Here is a 20,373-nt window from a genome sequence, read left to right as displayed (position 1 = left end):
AACCCTGGGAGGGACGTACGCAGGCGTACTACTTCTCGCCGGCCTCCCGCCGCGAACTGCCGAGACGCATGCGTACTGCGGTCACACCGCCCGTCGGCTGTGGCCTGGCACCAGTGCTGTTAAGCTTGATCAGGGCGTTGCGCAGGCGCGGCCGGAAAAAGGGGGCGGGAGGAATGGAGTGCCTTTTCCTCCCAGGCGGCGCCATTTTGTGGTCAGAGCCGCTACAGCTGCCGGCGGTGGGGGGTAGTTGGTGGAGACGAGACACCCAGGATGGTACTCTGGTAGGGGCCGCCGACTTGGGAATGGCCGCTTTCGTCTCGGAAATCGGGACGCGACGGCTTAGCGACCTGCGGGCGGAGCTGAAATAGCGGAGCCTGGACACGGGCGGCAACAAGTGTCCTGATAGAACGGCTGTAAGAAGGTGAGGCGGCCTGGGGCCCCGGGGTGGCGCCAGAGGCTGAGGAACTTTACCGGCCCCAACAGTCAGGGACCGCGGGGCCGGGCTGTGAGACCCAGGACTGACACCGCCCCTCGCTGTGCCTGGCGCCTCCTCTCCAGCCGGGGGCCTCAAAGCGCTGAAAGCCCATCGAAGTCGTAGGGTGGCCCCAGGACTGCTCCCAGGGCCGTATGACCTTCGACAGATGCCGTCCCCTCCCTGCGCCTCAGTTTCCAGGAGGCATACACAGAATTGAAGAATTGACTGTACTGGCTACAATCACAGCTCGTAACTTACCTGTTCTTCTCTTTCTTCCATGATTGACCTTGAACCTTCTCTCCTGAAAAGGGAATTCATATGGAAGCATAAGGAGAATGACAGGGAGTCAGATCCCCGAATGGAAGACATTTCCCGAGTTGAACCCAGGTAATTCACACACAAACTGCTAGTTTGAGTGGGCTAGCAACCTAGAAGCTTAGAACCCAGAAGGGCCGCTGGAGTTCTTCGTCCTTAAGATTGAGCTTGGACCAAAAAAAGAATGTGCCTGGATTGGAATGTCCCTGTAATGGGGTGGGTAGTCAAGGCTTAGCTTTCTAATGAAGGGGGTGGGGGTTCCTTGGTTGGGGAGCTAACACATACCTCAAGACCAGAAAAACCAAAAGGTAAATATTGTAAAAATTCAATAAAGACTTTGAAAATGGTCCACGTTAAAAAAGAGAGAGAATGAACCAGGAAAAAGAAGACATGCATCAGGTGGGCAGGGTCAGTGGCTGACCTGTCAACCGAGTGATCAAGGTAGCAGCTCTGGTCTCTGTGATCAAAGTTGTGGAAGCGGTCCTGGTGGTCCAAGTCAGAATGGTAGCGCTCATCCAAGGCTACCCGCTTAGCTTCTGGCCAGTAAACATCATCTCGCCTAGGAGGGAAGCAAGAAAGGAGGACGTATGTTTCCCCCTCCTAATGGACGACCTCTATGGAAGCTGGTAAACTAAATCCTCAACTGTCCAACTGCCCCATCACTTCACAGACTGAGAATTAACTATATCCATAGAGTCCATTCTCTGCCACTTGAGCTGCGAGTGCCTGGAGGGGTGATACGGGACGTGACTGAAGGGCTCTATTTTCTTACCCAATATGCCCAAGTTCCCCACAGAGAAGTTCAGGTCTCCGTACAGAAGGGGATCAGAGAAGTGGGTGTCAGATGCCCTCTGGGAACCGCTTATGGCCACAAGGGTCGGCCAGTCTACTAGGACAGTTGCCCCATGCAGACTTGACCCAGGAAACACCCAGTGCAGAGGACTAGTAGCACTTGGGATGTACCTGTTCAAAAACATTTTATGATCTTAACAAACTCTCACATCAATATTTTGTAAAATGCACAAAACCCCTAAGACATCTTAAAGACCCTTTACAGAAGTTTCAATGTTATATTACACAGGGACGGATTAAAATGAACACACACCATGCAGTCTCCTCCAGTCATCATACATATGGAAAAGCTCTCATAGGATCAACCCTAGGATTATTGCCCCAGACTCCTCACAGCAAGGTCTGAAACAGGCCTTTCACTGGTGGTTAGTGTTTTAGTATTTGTATGTCACAACAATATGGGGAATTAAAATCAACCAACACAAATCACTGCAATGATTTCAAAGCATGGGAGGTGCCCAGGAGGTACATTTTGGTCCCTGATCACCTGACTGGCACCCTGTGTTATGTGCTGCTGTGGGGGTCTGAACTTTCTCGGCGGGCTGTGGGGACAGCTTGTACTGGGACTCGAACCTAATGATTTAATAAGCACAACTTTCACCATTTCTCCATCAACCTCAAACCATCTCAGGCTTCCAGATAAAGTACAGAGTATCAAGTTGAACTGTAGCAAATACTTGTGCTTCTTTTTAAATAAAAAGAAGCCGTTAACAAGGCTCTGGGGGGCAAGGCACAGTTCTAAATGCCACAGGACACCTAAGAGGCGGCAGCGAGGCGCGGTGTGGCTTACCGCCCGTCGTCATAGGGCCTCTGCTCCTGCTCATAGTGTAGTTCTTGCTGGCGCCGCCGCAGGAGCTCCACGCGCATGCGCTTGCGCTCCAGCCGCTCCCGCTCCATGCGTTCCCTCTCCAGGAGGCGTCTCTGGAAGGCCAGCCTCTCACGGGCGAATAGCAGTTCCTCATGCTCCTGCCGCTCCAGCTCTGCCTGCGTGTACTGCTCTCGATCACTAAGCTCTCGCACCCTGCAGGCGAAGAGTAGAGGCTGCAAGGGCCCATGAGCTGCAGCAGTGCGGGCAGCGCCCCCCCGAGTCGGATGGGGATGGGGGGAGCCTAGACCTGCAGGTACACTTAGCAACAAGCAAGGGCCAGCCGCTGGTGGAGGCAGGCTGTGGAGGAGCCTCCTTAGGCGAGGGACACTTGACAGTCCTTTTGCAGGTGACACTGATGGTGCCCATCACAGTTTCCTCCTGACTCTGCACAGCTCCAGGTGATCTGTTCAGCCTCTTCTTTGTGTGTACAGACACAGAATTGTAACAGCAGGAATGTCTAATCCTTCCTTGCTTTATTATGTAGCTGCCTTGCTTCAGGTACCATGTCCTGAACCCCATACATCACCATCTGGTCAGGTGCACTATGCTATTGGGAAGGAGCCCGTTGAGTGGGGAGGTGGGGGTCCACATGACCATTTTGCAGATGTCAGCCTTCTGGCTGTTCCCAGCCTCAGGGACATGGCTGCCCCACCCCATTATCTTCCACACAGGTTCAGGTGGGGGGCTGTGGTATTACTGGGTCTGGAACACCTCAGGACCACTCTCCAGGCTGACATGCCCCTGGACACACCTCTCCCACCACCACAAGCACCGTCTCCCCCACTGTAATTCCCATCAAACCCACAGATGGAAAACCAGTCTCACCGCACTTTTCATCTGCATGTCCCTGATCCCTGGTAAGGCTGAAAAGCCCCTTCTGTCATTCTTGCTATCAAATTAATTTTTGCTTATTTATTTCAAATCATCTTTACTCCCATCTGTCACACATCTCTGGACCTTCTCTTTGGTCTCTCAGTGCACTGAAGTGAAATTTAAATTTAGTCTACTTCACCATTATAAATTGTCAGTCCTTTCAGAAGCTCAGGTTCATAAATTCACTTACTTTTGCATCATGTGGATAGCTTTAATTTTTAATTTTGTGTGCAGCCAGCAGTTTATGTTGACACTGGGTCAGTGATATGAGCCAGCCACATGACCTGAAGCCATTCTGGGGAGAGACTGTCCTTGTCTCACTATGGGAAATGTCACTTTTATCATGTTAAGTCCCCACATGCACACTGAGCTATTTGCCAATTACATCATTTCTAGTGAACTATTTGCCAGTTTCTTTAGCAAAACAGCACTTTTTCTTTGCTTGTTGCCTTTGCCTGTTCAGGAAAAAATTCTGTATCATGCCCCCTTTCTCACTCTTCTACTAGAATTTTTACTAATGGTTTTAATTTTTTTTCACAGAAAACATTAACTGTTGTTCAATATAATTGATATAATTTCTGTTTAGTTTTTAAAAATTATGAGGATCTTGTATTGGGCTTATTGAAGGGTGGGAACTCTCAGTTCTCTGACTGGGTCTGTGCCACTGTTTTTCCCTATTGACGGGTTCTGCAGCAAACTTGGTATGTTGTGTTAACTAGCTCCAGGGAGGCATTCCATCTCCCTGTCATTGCTACCTCCCAGAATCTTGAGAATATCTACCTGAGAAGATAGTTTGAAAAAAAGTCACAGGAAGAAAGCCAGTGCACAGGATGTCTGTGAAGATAAAGCCAAGGAGCAAAGGTTTAAAGCAACATTCCGACCTCTGGAACTTGAAAAAAGTCCTTCCAGGATAGAGTTATCACCAGTCTAGAGCAACACCCAAACCAGCCGTCATTCCTAGATCCTGACTCACCTGCATGACTCTGATTCTCTAGACTTCTTCGATTCTTTGACTTTATCAAAGGAACCAACAGACTGCTTCTCTATGCTCCCCGATTTTCGATCCTGACTCTTGGACACCTGGTTTACCAAGAAGCATTGAATAGTTAAGGTAGGAAGAAATCAAATGTGTCCTGGACCAAGCATACAAGATCAGAAATGAAGCTGAAGAGTGAATGAAACAATCAGGTTAACACTGTGTTCTCTCCAGAGAACCTCACCTTGGCTCACTAAAATCCAGAGTCACAGATTCATTACCATTTAATTCTAAAGTGGGACCCATCGAGTACTTTCAGTAGTCAACACGCAAAACAGGATTTTCTCTGAAGCAATCCATAAATTAAAAACAAACTTCCTTTCACTTTGTCTTTTCCATTCAAAACACATTCTTTAATATTAAACACACAGTGATGCCCAATTGAGGAGGCCACTACTGTCATGTCTGAGGAATCCTCATTTGTGCTGAGTGCATTTATTTTTGAGGTCCTTCTTAGCCCTTCAATGTACATTTCCACTTTGCCATTTTACATCATTTATTATAAAGTAGGTAAAGAATTTGCCTGCAATGCGGGAGACCTGGGTGGAAATCCAGCTTCCCAGGTGTCTCAGTGGTAAACTGCCTGCCAATGCAGTAGATGCAGATTCCATCCCTGGGTCGGGAAGATCCCCTGGAAAGGAAATGGCAAACCACTCCAGTATTCTTGCCTGGAGAATCCCATGGACGGAGGAGCCTGGTGGATTACAACCCATGGTGTCCCAAACAGTCAGACATGACTTAGAAACTAAAGAACAACAACAAAGGGTAAAACACTCAGACACAGTAAAACAGTAGAAGAAACAGTGCAATAATGAAATGCCATAACAGAACTCTCAGCTTGTAATTGGTCCACAACATTCATGAGCTTAAATGACTGGTCATCTAGCCAGCACAAGTTAACATGGCAGGCCTGAGGCTAGCCGTGGTAACCTTCGCATTCAGAGTACCCTTACCCTAGTCAACAGTTAACTGGCAAAGGTGGCTCACTGTGCCCTGACCATGCAAACGATGGTTTATGCTGAACACCTGCTTTCCTTCTGGGAGTCAGGAGAGGGTACCTATGTGACCAGCCCCAAGTGAAAGGCCTGGGGACTGCAGCTGTAACGGGGCTCCCCGGGCAGAAGCATGACCCTTGTGCTGCTGCACTATCCCTGCCTGGGGAGCCATCTCGGGAAGGAGTCCACAGGGAGCCAGCAGAGTTCCCTCCAGACTCTGTCACCTCCCTGCATCCCTGGAGCCAACCTTAGGCGTAACTACAACTACTTGCTGAGCCCAGTGGGACCCCGAGTGGATATGGAAATGTGGGTAGTCTTGGGGACCTGGGCCCACATCCATCCTAGTTGTAAGGCTGTCAAGAGTTGAATTATGAACATCCAGAGCTGCCCGTGATCCTAAAACAGCAGGCAGGGTGAAGTGGTAAGAACCTAAGGTGGGCACTCTGTGGATTCTGTGACTCTATGGAGCGTCTGCACGGAGACAATGCACGGAATGAGTAAGATGGAGATTGGGCACAGAGGCAGCCGGAAGGCCAGCTCCGCCAAGTGTGGGTTACGAATGCACAATGGAGAGCTGCTGAAACCCGGGGCCGGCAATGAACATGGACTGCTGTGCCCAGATGCAGGCAAATAAAGCCAATCACGTCCATAAATGAATTTTGAAATGGTGTCTTTTTTTAAAAAACGGGGGCAGTAATTCTTATCGAAACTATGAAGGAAAGCCTTTAAAGTTTCTCAATTTTAAAGTTCCAAAAAACCCTCCATTTTCAGCAGACTGACAAGCTTTCCTCAAATTAACCTCAAGAATCCCCTAAAATACACAGAGAACTGTCAAAGGAAATAAGCCAGGCAGGAAGAGAATACTCACTCGCTCTTTGGATCCCAACGTTTTGACACTGATAACAGGCACACCTTTAGATTTATCCATCACCACAGTCCGCTCAGTTCCTCGGCTTCCTATAGGAAGAGAGGAGTCAGGTGAGAAGGGACACCTCCTATTGAGAGAAAAGTACTCAACTTCAAGGAAAACAAATGTAGTTTGTGTTGCCCATTAACCACACCAGCCAGGAACAGAAGCCAGGGTGCAATCTCTCATACCCACTGGTCAGCTACCTGACTTTGTGGCTCGAGAGCGCTCTGAAGAGCCAGGTTTCTGATCATCCTGGTCTTCACTCTTCTCTCCACTCCCGTCTTCACCCTTTTTAGCATCATCTTTTCTGTCAGCCTTCTCTTCCCTCTTGAGGTTGGCAGATCTATAAATGGCATGCAGATACAGATATGTGTGAGATGAAACACTGGGGGACCAATCCAGTGAAGACTCCTGCAATGAATACCGAGTGAGGATGGGGCTGCCTCACAGGCATCCACAGGTTGCAGAACACGTAGCCTAGGAGAGGAACTTGACATCTCTAAGCACTGGCGGGAAAATCCTCCAACAAGTGCACAGAAGGCAAGGGGGTGAAAGCCTCACAGCCTTTCCCACCCGTGGAAAAGTGAGGATCGAGACATGAAGATAAAGATCATCTTGGCCACAATACCATCAAGAAGACATACCTGTCAGCATTGCTAGACTTCTCTTTTTTCCTCTCCCCTTCTCTTCTCTCAGAAGTTTTCTTCCCAGCAGGTTCATTTATCACCTGGAAAAAGAGAATCCGGTGAAAAGAATCAGTTGGGAGTATTAACTGATTTTGTAACATGATCACATCCCAGGAAGAAAATGGCCCCTTACTTTTTCCACTGAGATCATCTTTCCATGGAGCTCTGTTTTGTGCAGGTGGTTAATGCATTTTGTGGCCTCTTCTGCTGTGGACATGGTAACGAAGCCATAGCAGCGAGCTCCAGGACTCCGGGCATTGGTCACAACTTTGGCGCCCACCACCTTGAAGGAAAACACACAAGTACAGTTCAGATATGAAGACCCCACACAGACCCCAACTGTGGTTCATGCTAGTTTACCCCACCCCTCAGAGACACTGAGAACAGGTGGACAAGTGGCAGGTAAAGGCTATGGAGGGTAATGCTATGGCCTGACTGCTCCTACTCCATCCTGGCTGTTTCTCTAGAGGACTAGGATGACAGCAAGGTGGAGAGAGGAGTGAAGCAGAAGGTAGTGCCCTGTCAGAATTCCGTTAATAATGTAAGCCTTGAAAGGTATGTTTCTGAATATGCAGTCAGTCAGGTGGGCAGTGAAGTAGGAAGACACACCTACAGAAGGAGAGGGACATAGGACAGGTTTACAAAGAGCACTCTGGAACGCAGAGCCCACTCTACTCACAAAACAAAATTTAAGGAGATGTTTAAGGTGCTACAGATACATCCTAGATGCTAGATGTACATGGTAGATGCTAGTTAACTGGCCCAACCACAGCAGCAAGCCGATGCTGGGGACACCCTTTAATGGCAGAAGGCCCACAGCTCAGAAGTGGTCCCACTGAAGCCAGGAGCAGTGGCTGGTATTCGTCTTCATTTTGCCACATGGAGTCTTAGCTGCAAAGGAAGGCTTCCAAGGGGCCTGGTCCCCTATTCAAGCTGCAGTAAGTCTGCAGTGTACCCAAGACACTGCAGGTTCCAGACGGAAACCTCCCTGCAGAGAGCAGATGTCTGCTCTGATGGCCACTGCAGAATCAAGAGAAGGGCCCTACCCTGAGTTACAGAGGCCAGGGTTTTGTGAGTTTCTATGAGAAGCAAGGTTAGTTTTAAGTTTTAAGTTAAATCAAGTTTAGTTTTCCTTGTTAGTTCCTCAACATCAACAGCCAAGGTAAACGATATTGGTTTTCTCCATTATCATTTTTTAATCCTGGGAACGAAGGCCCAAGGTCTGTGCTAAGTGTGACTTGTCAAAAACTGATTGAGGTTAGGGTGCGGCAGCTTATCTGGAGAAGAGTCCAAGAAGCACTGGGAGGAAGGGGGAGGTGGAAAAAGGAGGAAGGAAAGGCAGCACTCAATGTGTGTGTGTGTGTGTGTGTGTGTGTATTGAGGGGGCTGCCCACCTGGGCATCATGCTCACCCTTTCCATGCCAAGGGAGAGAGGGAGACAAGCAGGTGTGGCAGAGTAGACACAGCCAGAAGTAGCCAGGATGAGGCGAAAACAGGGAGCAAGACAGGGCTCCTGCAACTCTGTGAGCCCCACATATGGAAATGAGGCTCCCATGGGACCAGCAACTTGTCCAGGTGTGGCAGAGCTGGGGCCTAAGGCTGCCCATAGGGGTCGGGTCCACAGGCCGTAAATTGTTCGTAAAATTTCTCTACAGCTTCACGGTGTTCTGTAATCACCACCATCTCAGAAGAATGCAGACTGCACTTTTACCTGGAACTCCCCACACCACAGTCTTCCCTTCCTGAGTTTAAGGCTGGAAGCCAGAGACACAGACTCAGGAAGCTATCAAACGACCTGGTGGCTTGGGGGCCAGGGAAGCACGAGAAATACAAAGTGGATGTGGGCTCTGGGAACTCCTGCTGGCCTACATCTCTTTCAGTGGGGGTGGACCCACCACAGGCCTATACACCTGCGAGTTCAAAGAACTGCAAGGTGTTCCAAGTTCTCACTGCCAGGGGCAATGATCTGCCACATACAGGCCATACTGCATGAGCTCACAAGTCTCCTCCCTGGTCTTACCTTCCCGTATTTGCTGAAAAGATTCTTCAAATCTGCAGCTCTGGTGGTAGAAGAAAGTCCACTAACCCAGAAATTCCTTCCACAACTGCTGCGACCTATTTCAAAAGAAAGTTCCAGTCAAAAACAAGATACAGACAAAATCCTGTGTCTTAAGTATCTTAGAGTCATTCCAAACCAGACACTCTCCCTACTTGCTCTAGAGGCCAGCAGTACAGACACGGCTGGGGCTGGAGGCCAGCCTGCTGTCCTGACACAGGTTCTGGAGTTGCCCACGGGGTGGACAGAACCGATGGCAACGTCCCTTACTATGACTGGTCAGGGGCCATTGGGCCCGTGGCTGGGGTAGCCATCAGCTACCAGATGGCATCACCCATCCCAGTGAGGTGACTCTGGAACACAAGACAGGAGCTGTCACGGTGGAACCTGAGATACAAACGGTCCCCAGTTTCTGGCCTTCTTTGAACACCAATTAAGGATGAGTCTGGCACAACCAGCAAAACTACTTCTCAATCGGAAAATTAATAAAGGGCTGTTGATAAATCTGCCATACCAGGGACCCACCAAGCCCCAGTATGTGAAACTCGAAGCATTTTCTCCATCTGCATGTGTCACTGTTTCCAAGAAGTTCACAAATCAGAGGGAAAGTCAGATGGAGGAGCTCACAGGACTCTGACAAAATCAAGTGTCCCAATCAACTCAAAGTGACAATTCCGCCCTGCAACCCAGAACCCACAGAGGGAGGAAGCAGGTGGCCAGAGTGGAGAAAGGCTTCGAGACAGGCTCACAGGCCTGTGAGGTATAAATGGGTGTGTGGCTGGGCTAGAGCCAACTAGAACCATCGCTCCCGGGGGGTGCCACCCTGCTGACTTACCCTTCTCCTCTTTGGAAAGCTTTTTTGTATCCGAGTCATCTTCGACAGAACTAGAGACAAAAGACAATGTCACTCCAGAAGGAAGAAGCAGAGAGGAAACTAACTCAAAATTATAAAATATGTGCTGAGGTTGCATACCTACCCGAAATTTAGTTCTGAAATAAATGATACCCCTACAAACGTGTATTGGAAATCTGACCTAACCATAAGATTTCAGACCCACAGGAGTTAATTAATTCTGCTGGGCTAAAGATAATTAGGAAGAATTAAAGAAAACAACCATGATAGGTTGAGAAAAGAAAAAAAGATTATGTAATCAGCTTAAAATAAACAAAGAGAAATCAAACATTCTTTAGAGATAAACTACAATTGCATCAGTCTGGCTGGCCAATTGCAGAAAAACAGCTCATGTGTGTCATTAAACGACCAATGAAAAGGAGATAGCGTCTGGTCTAAAACTGAGAAAAAACAAACCTCATTTTCTGATCAGCGCCCTCACTGGCTGAGGACTCTTTAGGAGCCGGAGGGACTTCATTACAAGCTTCAAAAGCAAACTTCTTCACGTCTTCTTTGCTATCCCCAGGGTCCGGGCTCGAGGCTTCCGGGGGCGCTTCCGCGGCCTCCTCGCTACAGGCTTCCGTGTGCTCTGAGGCTTTACTACTCTGCTCAATTGGCTTCTCTAGCCCTACAGGCTCACAGTCCGTCCTCTCGTCATCGCCTGTCTGCTCCACGGGCTCCCTTTTCACTACCGCTAACAGGGTGTCTGCCTTGCTCGACTGAGCGTGTGCTGTTGACTCGTTGGCCAAATCTAAATCACCCTCCTCCGGATGGGCGCTGTCAAAAAGGTCCTCTTCCTCCGCAAGTTTTCTGTCTGGCCCCACGCTACTTGTTTCCTGTGCAAATGGCTGCTCCAGCTCGGAACCTTCTTCTTTTACTGGCTCAGATTTACAAGTTTCCCCCAAAATGTCGAGTATTTTCTCATTTTCTACGGATTTAACAGGAATAGAATGGCACAAGGTTTAATTACCAGGGAAATAAAGCAATCACAAATGCGGAACTGGCACGGCGGCCACACTAACACGAAGAGAACTGCTAGCTACACAGAGATTGGAAAACCAGCGGGTACACAAACTTAACACTGGTTACACTACCTGCACTCCGACCGACTGCTAGAGTAAGCCTCTATGCTACATGGAAGAGAAAAGCATCCCAGAGATTTATTTAACCCCCAACACCTTCTGGCTGATTCTTGACAGTCTTCATTCTGTCGGCGTGTATATATGACTCTTCCAAATTTAGCTTCCAAAGTCCAAGTTGCTTAACTCAAGTGTATCACCATTCACTGAACAGAGCTCAATTTCCAAATTTCTTTGAATTTCTTTTAACAGAACAGTCCGACATGAAAACCAGAATCTCTTCCATCGGTGCTCTGAGATATTTGTAGTCCAGAAAGTGAATAGTATTTGTTTGGAATTCTTATGAAGAAACCTTTTCTTCTTCTGGAATCCAGTTATGTCTCAATGTTTTAAAAGGTGTCTCCCTACCACTGCCTGCACTGCCTGAATTAAAAACCACAAAATTAACACACTGCCCCATATCACAAGATCTGCTTTGTGGGGTACAGAGGTATTGGCTTTTGAGAGGCAACCAAACTCTCTTACATCTGTTTAAGTGCTATGTTCATTTAAAAAGGCATGAGATAGTCTCATCTCACCAATATGCTTTACAAAATGAGAAATCAGCCACTTTCACAGATCTGGTGATATGGCTGGGTTTCCAATCTCTATGATCCTGGTATGTTCTGGATTGTAAACCTTTAAAACAATGTATACTAGAGTAAGGTAACTTTTTAAAATTAAAGATTCCAAATTAGAGAAGGAAGAAAATTAGAATGACTCCAAACCCTGATGCCAAGTTTTTCATTTAACAGTACCTGGCTCCATGGATGGCTCTTCGATTTCCTGCAACAAAAAACATAAAATAAAATTGTGCCAGATGGATGAAACCTAGAATTTATTCACACCCCAAAGTGTAGTAACTAAGAAGGGAATTTTTAAAAACACAGACAAGGAGTCTCACAAATGCAACAGGTGGAGAAGCCTGATTTTACCAGGCAAGAGCCTGCTGGAGAGCTGCCACCCCACTTAATCCACCTTAGTCCCAAGCCCCACGTCCCAGGTTGATCCCAGGGGGACTGCTGTCCATCATTACACTCGTCTGTTTCTGCATCTCCCAGCGCGTGGCAACCGTATCATGTTTAATGGTGATGAACCTGTCACTTGCTGTCTGTCCTTCTAAATTGTCTTATATGCCTGGAGAACAGTGCTTTCATTTTTCTACATTGAGTTTCTAAAAGAATGCCTAACACATATCAGGAAATTGTTTTGCACATAGTTAACATAGCATTAGTTTCCAAAAACTCAAAAGATGGAGGGAAAGAAGGCACGGGTGGCTTGACCCCTGTTCTTACTTTGCACAGTGGTCTTACTGTCCCCGCCCACTTGGTCAATCAAAGCCCTACAGTATAACACATGCCTCCTTATCTCTTCCAACCACCCACCCACCAACCAGGCCAGCTTCAATTCCTCAACAACCCCTAGGAGCCCCCATTGCTGCTGCTAAGTCACTTCAGTCATGTCTGACTCCATGTGATCCCATAGATGGCAGCCCACCAGGCTCCCCCATCCCTGGGATTCTCCAGGCAAGAACACTGGAGTGGGTTGCCATTTCCTTCTCCAATGTGTGAAAGTGAAAAGTGAAAGTGAAGTGGCTCAGTTGTGTCTGACTCTTAGCGACCCCATGGACCGCAGCCTACCAGGTTCCGCCATCCATGGGATTTTCCAGGCAAGAGTACTGGAGTGGGGTGTCATTGCCTTCTCCACACACCATCGCTACTCCTCACCAACAACACAGTTTGGTTTTACTACCCCTATTCCAACCTCCCTGCTAAAGAGGCTCATCTGCACCTCTTTCCAAAGCAGGCCAAGTCCTACACATGCCTCAGCATTTAGTGCATGGACCACCTCCTCACAGAGAGACTGCCCAACTATAGGAAGGGATTTTCTCTCAGTGTGGAATGTGGTTCCTAGAACCTACATTCCCTCTGCACAAGTGACAATATTCTGGAACTCTAGCACACATTGCTAAGCACTGTCTAGGTTTCAGGCAGAAATTCTATCTTACATACACATATATTAACCAATCATCTGACACAGCCCTAGCAGGATGGTTCTATTAGTATCATCCTTCTTTTCCCAGATTAGGAGACAGGCACACTGTGGTTGACAAATTCGCTCAAGGACACACAGCAGAGCCAAGATCTGAGCAATGAGTGTGAGAATTGTGTCTGTATCAGTTAGGTCTCTAAGGATCGTTCTGTTTACACAGGGAGGATGGCAACCAGCCTCTCTCCTCATGCATCTGAGACAGCTCAGATGTGTAAGTGCTCAGTGTGTAAGTTATATGCACATGAATGGTTTGCACAGTCCACTGGGCACTGACCTGCCATTCTTGGGAGCCCTAGGAAACAGGTCATTTTCATTGACAGTTTCATTTGTAATCAATTTTTTTTTTCATTTCATGCTGGGAATTAAAGATTCTACACTGAAGGAACCAACCATTTTAGGCAGAATGGTTCTCTTAACTTTCCCTAGACAGAAATGTATACATTCTCATTGTCTCTGAGAGGGGCTATGTGTACTGTCCTGACCAGACAATATACACAGGAGTCTCTGAACTGAGGAGACACTCAAGAAGATGACAGGCCCCACTCCTCCTTTCCTTTCTGAGTCAGGAACAGGTTGTGTCTCTTCAGCTGAGGAGACATAAACTCTGGAGAGACCTCAGCTGGGTTTCACCAAGATTCCTTGGTATTTACACCCTCCTGGAGGCTGGCTTCTGGGTCACTGATAACACACCCAGCCCCTGCCTGGCAGAAGTGAACGAAGATCTTGTCTGAAAGATAGTTTCCAATTAATCAGCACAGGTGACGTTATTTAAACAAAAAACAAGGACTGGAATAAGCTGACTGTATTTTCATTTCCTCACAAAACTTTCTCCTGAAAATCAGATACTCAGGTTTATTCCAAGTTTATACCTTCAAAGGATGACAGGAAAAGTAAAAGGAAACTCAAGATCCACATTTATGCAAACTACACCTGAAAGTCAGTGCACATCTCATTTGTTCTCATCTAACATTTAACTTTTACATAGGTGGCAGTCAAACAGCCAAGATGCTATAGTCATCAAGAGAAATCTATGTACTTTCTGAGAAGTTTCCAAATGGAGAACCAGAAACCCTGAGAATCCACCTTTCCCAGCTGTGATGTCAGTGTTGGGCCTTCCTCACCCTCCTGCACCCTCATCTGAGCCCAAGTCATCTCTCCTGGGGAGGGGTTGCTCCCCCTTGCATCTCATTTCTCACCTGAGTATTTCTGCTGCAGAGGAGGCCCTCCAGGACAGATCCCACAGGCTGTCCTCCTAGCCATCATATTAACAAGAGTCTCCCAAATGGCCTGGGTCTTAGTTGCAGGGATCCACAGTTCTGGTGGGGGAGCCGAGACAAGCCCTTTTCACTAACACATTCTATTCGGGGAAAGATGAAACCAAAGCCCCCTCTACGGAGGCCAAAAAAGGAAACAGACCTTCCGGTGACTTTTAGTTGGGACTGCCACATGATATCGGAAGTAGTCTCCAAAAACTGTAGTCTAACCTTTGATTCTAAAATTATTGAGACATACAATTTACCTGTAATACAGTGAAGTCAGGTGATAAAGTGTCTAAATTGTTTATACTTTCTTTGTCCTCTACCTGTAAAACAAATGGAGAACAAAACTCATGACATTAATAATAAGGTAATGTAACAGTACATCCATACAATGAAAAGTTACAGCCGTGAAAAGTCACATAAGGTGACATTCTAAACAGCACGAATCAAAACAGCATTACATTGTGACTCCACCTCAACTGGAGAAATGTTGTACATAAACATATACCTGCAGACAGTCTAGGAGACTCACTTAAATGGTATCAGTGAGGGTTCTCAAAACACAAATCAAACAAAGAACAATAGTGTAAGTCAAGCAAAAAAGTACAGCTGGGTAGTATATACGTTCTCCCAGTAGACCAGAACACCAGGGTTGGGGCTGTCTTCCAGGAACAATGTCTAGAATCATGTTGCAGAGGGGATTCTTAGACTTCATGGCCAACATGACTTCCTGAAGCCTGGATGCCTCCACCACTGGGACTGCTGCCTCTGGGGCGGCTATGGCCTGCGTGGGAATGGCATCTCTGGGACACCCCCTCCTAGCATCATCAACTTTCAAACTGAATGTGGGGACAGAAGCACAGGATTGGCAAAGCCCAGGTGACCCATCACTGCCCTACCTGCAGGGGAAGAATCACTGGTATGCCGAGTTTCTATTCTTAGAGCTGGGCTCTGTCCAGTGAGGCAAGGGATTCCTCAACACAGAAAGGGGGGGTCATAAAATCATTGTTGTGTGGCCCAATAAATTAGACTGTTTGCTATCAAGTCCAGAATGTTAGTTTATTTTTTGGGGGAAGGATATTTTTCAAATATTTTATCAGCATGTACTGTTATTACCTTTACATGACTACAACCTTGCACCACTCCTTCCTTCCCCTGACACAATCATCTCAGGACATTCTATGCATGCTCCTAAGAGCATGGGCACACACTCGTGTCAAAGACCATCTCCCCTTCTTCTGTCTACCTAATTAACAGCACATTATCCTGGTTCCTACCTTACTTTTGCATCCATCTTGGAGATTATCATTTTAGTTCACACAAAGAAGCTTAGTTCACTGATATGGTATACAGGAGTAGTCACTGTATTACTGAAGTCATAATAAAAGTCTTAGTAGCAAGAACCCTACTGTGTTTGCTATACACTAGGCACTGCTCTAAACTGAGGTCAAGGGCCAGATAGTAAATATTTTAGGCTTTGTAAGCCAGACAGTCTGTCATAACTACCCTACTCTGTGATTGTTCTCAGAAGTCAGCCACAGACAATTGTCACAAATAAGTGTGGCTGTGTTCCAAAAACTCTTTGGCCAGCTTGATGACTTCTGCTTCAAGTTAGCAATAAACATTCATCTACTTAGACTTCCTCAAATCTATTTTTGCAAATGAGGCTCAGAGAGGTTAAGTGAATTATCCAAGGTCACAGAGCAAGTTAAGTGACCAACCTCTAGTCAATGCTGTTACTGCTTAAACAACTGGTTCCACTAAACCATAGTTATTTAACCTTTACTGACAGACATTTAGGAGTTTTCAGGCTTTTGTTACTGAATATATTATCTTCTAATCACAGGGAATGAAACAGCCTTAAAGAAGCAGCCACTAAGGAAGGGTTTCACAGTCTCATGTTTTTGGTGTTCCTTCTTAGGAAGCTAGTGACAGACTGATCAAAAGATAAACAACTGCATACCCTATCTGTGTCCAAATAACCCCCGCCACCACCACCCCCACCACCCCCCAACCCCTGGCACAGCCATTCAAAGATGACAACCTGCTACTGTGAAGGGTACTGAGGATCAGTTCCAAAAGAAATGCAAACACATTTCAAGGAATCTCATATGTGGATGGATGGACTGGCAGAGCACATGGTCTTCTTCCTCCCATAGCACTCAGGAGACGTTCCGTAAAAGAACTCTGGAGGCTATGAAAATGAGGTGCCACCTAGGACCAACCCCTAGAAATTCCTACAAAGAAGTCTCCTGGTTTCTATTTTTCATTGCCTTTTCTGTCTATCTGAGAAATATTCATCCTCACGGAAATAACATAATCCACTAAATTAACAGGACTGACACAATGTGGTGTATGAGTTGTATATGAACTCTGGAATTACCCTGGCCTTCATTCTTATTCTCATATGAGCTTTGTGCTGCCTGGAGATTTTTTTTTTACCCTTTTACTCGCTGATTTCCCCAACTGGAAAATGGGTATAATAGCATCTATATATATATATCAAACTGTGGTTAAAAGGATGAAAGGAAATAATGATTAATGTTTCCTGGCAGACAGACTTCAATAAATAATATTCACCACAATTGCATCATACCCTGGATTCCTTCCTAACACACAAAAAGCTAAGCATTTAAAAACAAGGTCAAAGTTACACGTGCACCCCAATGTTCATCACAGCACTGTTTATAATAGCCAGGACATGGAAGCAACCTAGATGCCCATCAGCAGACGAATGGATAAGGAAGCTGTGGTACATATACACCATGGAATATTACTCAGCCATTAAAAAGAATTCATTTGAATCAGTTCTAATGAGATGGATGAAACTGAAGCCTATTATACAGAGTGAAGTAAGCCAGAAAGATAAAGACTATTACAGTATACTAACACATATATATGGAATTTAGAAAGATGGTAATGATAACCCTATATGCAAAACAGAAAAAGAGACACAGATGTACAGAACAGAGTTTTGGACTCTGTGGGAAAAGGCTAGGGTGGGATGTTTCAAGAGAACAGCATCGAAACATGTATATTATCTATAGTGAAACAGATCACCAGCCCAGGTTGGATGCATGAGACAAGTGCTCAGGCCTGGTGCACTGGGAAGACTCAGAGGGATTGGGTAGAGAGGGAGGTAGGAGGGGGGATCGGGATGGGGAATACATGTAAATCCATGGCTGATTCATGTCAATGTATGACAAAACCCACTACAATATTGTAAAGTAATTAGCATCCAATTAATAAAAATAAATGAAAAAAAAATAAAGTAAAAAAATAAAAAATAAAAACAAGGTCAAAGTTAGCATTAAAGATTGACTAGGAGAGTACCAGAGAAGGCAATGGCACCCCACTCCAGTACTGGAAATTTTCCACCCTGGAAAATCCCATGGACGGAGGGGCCTGGTAGGCTGCAGACCATGGGGTCGCTAAGAGTCGGACACGACTGAGCAACTTCACTTTCAGTTTTCACTTTCATGCATTGGAGGAGGAAATGGCAACCCACTTCAGTGTTCTTGCCTGGAGAATCCCAGGGACGGGGGAGCCTGGTGGGCTGCCGTCCGTGGGCTCACACAGAGTCGGACATGACTGAGGTGACTTAGCAGGAGATGACAGCAAAAAACTAACTTTCAAGCTGCTTTGGTATTTTCAAGGAATCACAGTTGTCACACCACAGAGCAATCTCCTATAATAAGAAGGCTAGACTAGTGTCCTCAAGATGCTTAATGCTATTCAAATGGAGAGCAGATACAATTACTCCTCACAAGACACCATTTTCAATGAAGCAAAGTGTGCTTTTCAAACTCATCTAATTTTTTACATGTGAATGGATGAGTCAAACATGTACTGAAATGGCATTAAAAGAACATAATTCCAAATATAAAGCTTATCATTTGTTAGGCTATTTGAGGAATTATTACATCTAGGATACATCCTCGAGACCCTGCCAAGGTACCTACAGCATGTTCTTGAAGTTGCTCCGGAAGCTCTTGCATCTCCTCTTCTACTAGCTCTCTACTGTCAGACAGGGACTCCTGGAGGTTATCGTCATCTTCCACACAGTCTGCAATGCTCCCATTATCAATCTCTGCTTCATCCAACACACTGATATCCATCATGTCGATGACCTGTAAGTTCTCCAAACTGGTCTCAACATCCTCCTGTGACAAAGAAAAATACAAGCATCAGATGATGGTCACTGGTCCATACATGGAGCTGATCAGTGACGAGGTTCACATACCTGTCCATCCCCAGAATTTTCCTCTAGCCCATTATCTTCCAAACTCTCTTCTTCTGGCTTGCGGCCTGAAGGAATAATTTATGGCATGAGATCAATGATGTGCATTTTCCAGAAGTGACAACTTTCATTTTTATACGCCTTAAGCACTGAAGAAAGATAACAACCTAAAACACCCATGGCACTTCTCCATTTAGAAACACAGTAATCCAGGAATGGTAGGGCCAATCTACCCCCTAGTAGAAGTTGTTGTTGTTGTTCAGTTGCTAAGTCGTATCTGACTCTTTGGCACCCCATGGACTACAGCACGCCAATCTCCCCCATCCTTCACTATCTCCTGGAGTTTGTTCAAACACATCCACTGAGTCAGTGATGCTATCTAACCATCTCATCCTCTGCCATCCTCTTTTCCTCTTGACCTCAATTTTTCCCAAATCAATCATTTCCAATGAGTCAGCTCAGTGCATCAGGTGGCCAAAATATCAGAGCTGGCACTGGAGCTGGCACTTCTGGAGCTCAGAAGTGGTTCTGCTCTTATCAACTGGAAGTTTGAGGAGCTGGAAATGGATTCTTAATAAGGTGGAGGCAACCAGACCTTTTCCAGGCCTGCCCTTCTTGTTAAATGGCTTTGGTTATGGGGAGCATAGTATCTCATATAAACATGCTGCTGTGGGGAATTCCCCGGCACTCCAGTGGTTAGCATTCTGTGCTTTCACTGCCTATGGCTCAGGTTCAAAACCTGGTCAGGGAACTAAGATCCCACAAACTGCATGGCAAAAAACAAACAAAACCAAAACAAACAAAAAACACACAAAAATCAAAACAAACAAACAAAAAAACCAACAAAGTGCTGTTTTTAGTTAAGGAATGTGAAATGTGTTTTCCCAGAGACAATTACAAATAAGGAAAACACAGAAAAACAAAAAGAAAGTAAACGCCTTTCAGAATTTACCATCTAGAGTGAGCCATGGAGCTGTCATACAGTGGGGTATGGATATCCTCCCATATTGTGCTACGTACGGACATATACGCTGGTTTTGAAAATGGTACTGCCATTTTATAATCTTTGCATTTAGTATTTTGTGAACAGGTTTATATATTCCTTCATAGCATTATATGGAGATATCATCATTTTCCCCCAAAGTGAAGATCAATTTTTTAAGGTCATTAAGTATTTTTCAAGTAATATAAAAGAACTAGACATTAATCCACCTATATTTAATGATTAATCTTATAAATGTACATAGAATGTGTAAAATGTGTGTGGGGGGGGAGTGAAAAAGCTCAACCCTAATCATTTATACCATAATTTAGACTTGAGAATTTGCTTATACTATATGTACTTGATTTTTCCATATTCTATATTTCACTCATGTTTTCAGAAATATTTTATTTAGGAACACAGAGAATTGTGACACTAATACTAGCATACAATACATTATGTACAAATAGTCTTGGTAGCTGGCTGGGAATCTCAGTACCACTGTATAATATTCCTATGGCAAAACGCACCTTAAACTTTCAAAAATATCTGGAACTCAACCCAGTGGTCTTTATAAATATGCTAGGAAGATACACCAAGATTTCCACAGACTCGTACCATTCTAGATTACGCACATTGGCTTTTGCCCAGTTCCAGTGAGTTAGTAGGAAAAAATCTAAGCAGACTACCAGAAACTTGCCACCCTTTCTACTGTCTTTCTCCCTTTCACAAGAAGGCAGCAGGTTTTCATCAGGCAGATCCAG

General features: G+C 45.8%; 1 protein-coding gene and 1 long non-coding RNA gene across 5 annotated transcripts in view; one reads left to right on the top strand and one right to left on the bottom strand.

Annotated features, from left to right (window-relative positions):
- Positions 1-20,373, bottom strand: part of SAFB (scaffold attachment factor B) — a 60,339-nt gene that overhangs the window by 28,804 nt on the left and 11,162 nt on the right. For 3 of the 4 annotated variants that reach the window (XM_043466292.1, XM_043466296.1, XM_043466294.1), the window contains exons 3-17: positions 18,631-18,695; positions 18,350-18,550; positions 14,648-14,710; positions 11,835-11,862; positions 10,376-10,886; positions 9,902-9,951; positions 9,031-9,125; positions 7,144-7,293; positions 6,969-7,051; positions 6,528-6,667; positions 6,283-6,371; positions 4,357-4,463; positions 2,433-2,663; positions 1,212-1,349; positions 734-776 (exon numbers count right to left, since the gene is read on the bottom strand). In XM_043466292.1, coding sequence (XP_043322227.1) covers positions 734-776; positions 1,212-1,349; positions 2,433-2,663; positions 4,357-4,463; positions 6,283-6,371; positions 6,528-6,667; positions 6,969-7,051; positions 7,144-7,293; positions 9,031-9,125; positions 9,902-9,951; positions 10,376-10,886; positions 11,835-11,862; positions 14,648-14,710; positions 18,350-18,550; positions 18,631-18,695 — 1,994 coding nt within the window. The remainder of the gene's footprint in view (positions 1-733; positions 777-1,211; positions 1,350-2,432; positions 2,664-4,356; positions 4,464-6,282; positions 6,372-6,527; positions 6,668-6,968; positions 7,052-7,143; positions 7,294-9,030; positions 9,126-9,901; positions 9,952-10,375; positions 10,887-11,834; positions 11,863-14,647; positions 14,711-18,349; positions 18,551-18,630; positions 18,696-20,373) is intronic. The other variant, XM_043466295.1, reaches the window with a different exon arrangement.
- LOC122440275 lies at positions 228-1,136 on the top strand. Its single transcript, XR_006269076.1, has 2 exons — positions 228-421; positions 785-1,136. It is a non-coding gene; the product is annotated as an uncharacterized LOC122440275 (long non-coding RNA).

Source organism: Cervus canadensis, chromosome 4 (assembly GCF_019320065.1).
Source record: "Cervus canadensis isolate Bull #8, Minnesota chromosome 4, ASM1932006v1, whole genome shotgun sequence".
NCBI lineage: Eukaryota > Metazoa > Chordata > Mammalia > Artiodactyla > Cervidae > Cervus > Cervus canadensis.
This window is presented reverse-complemented; position numbering and strand designations above follow the sequence as displayed.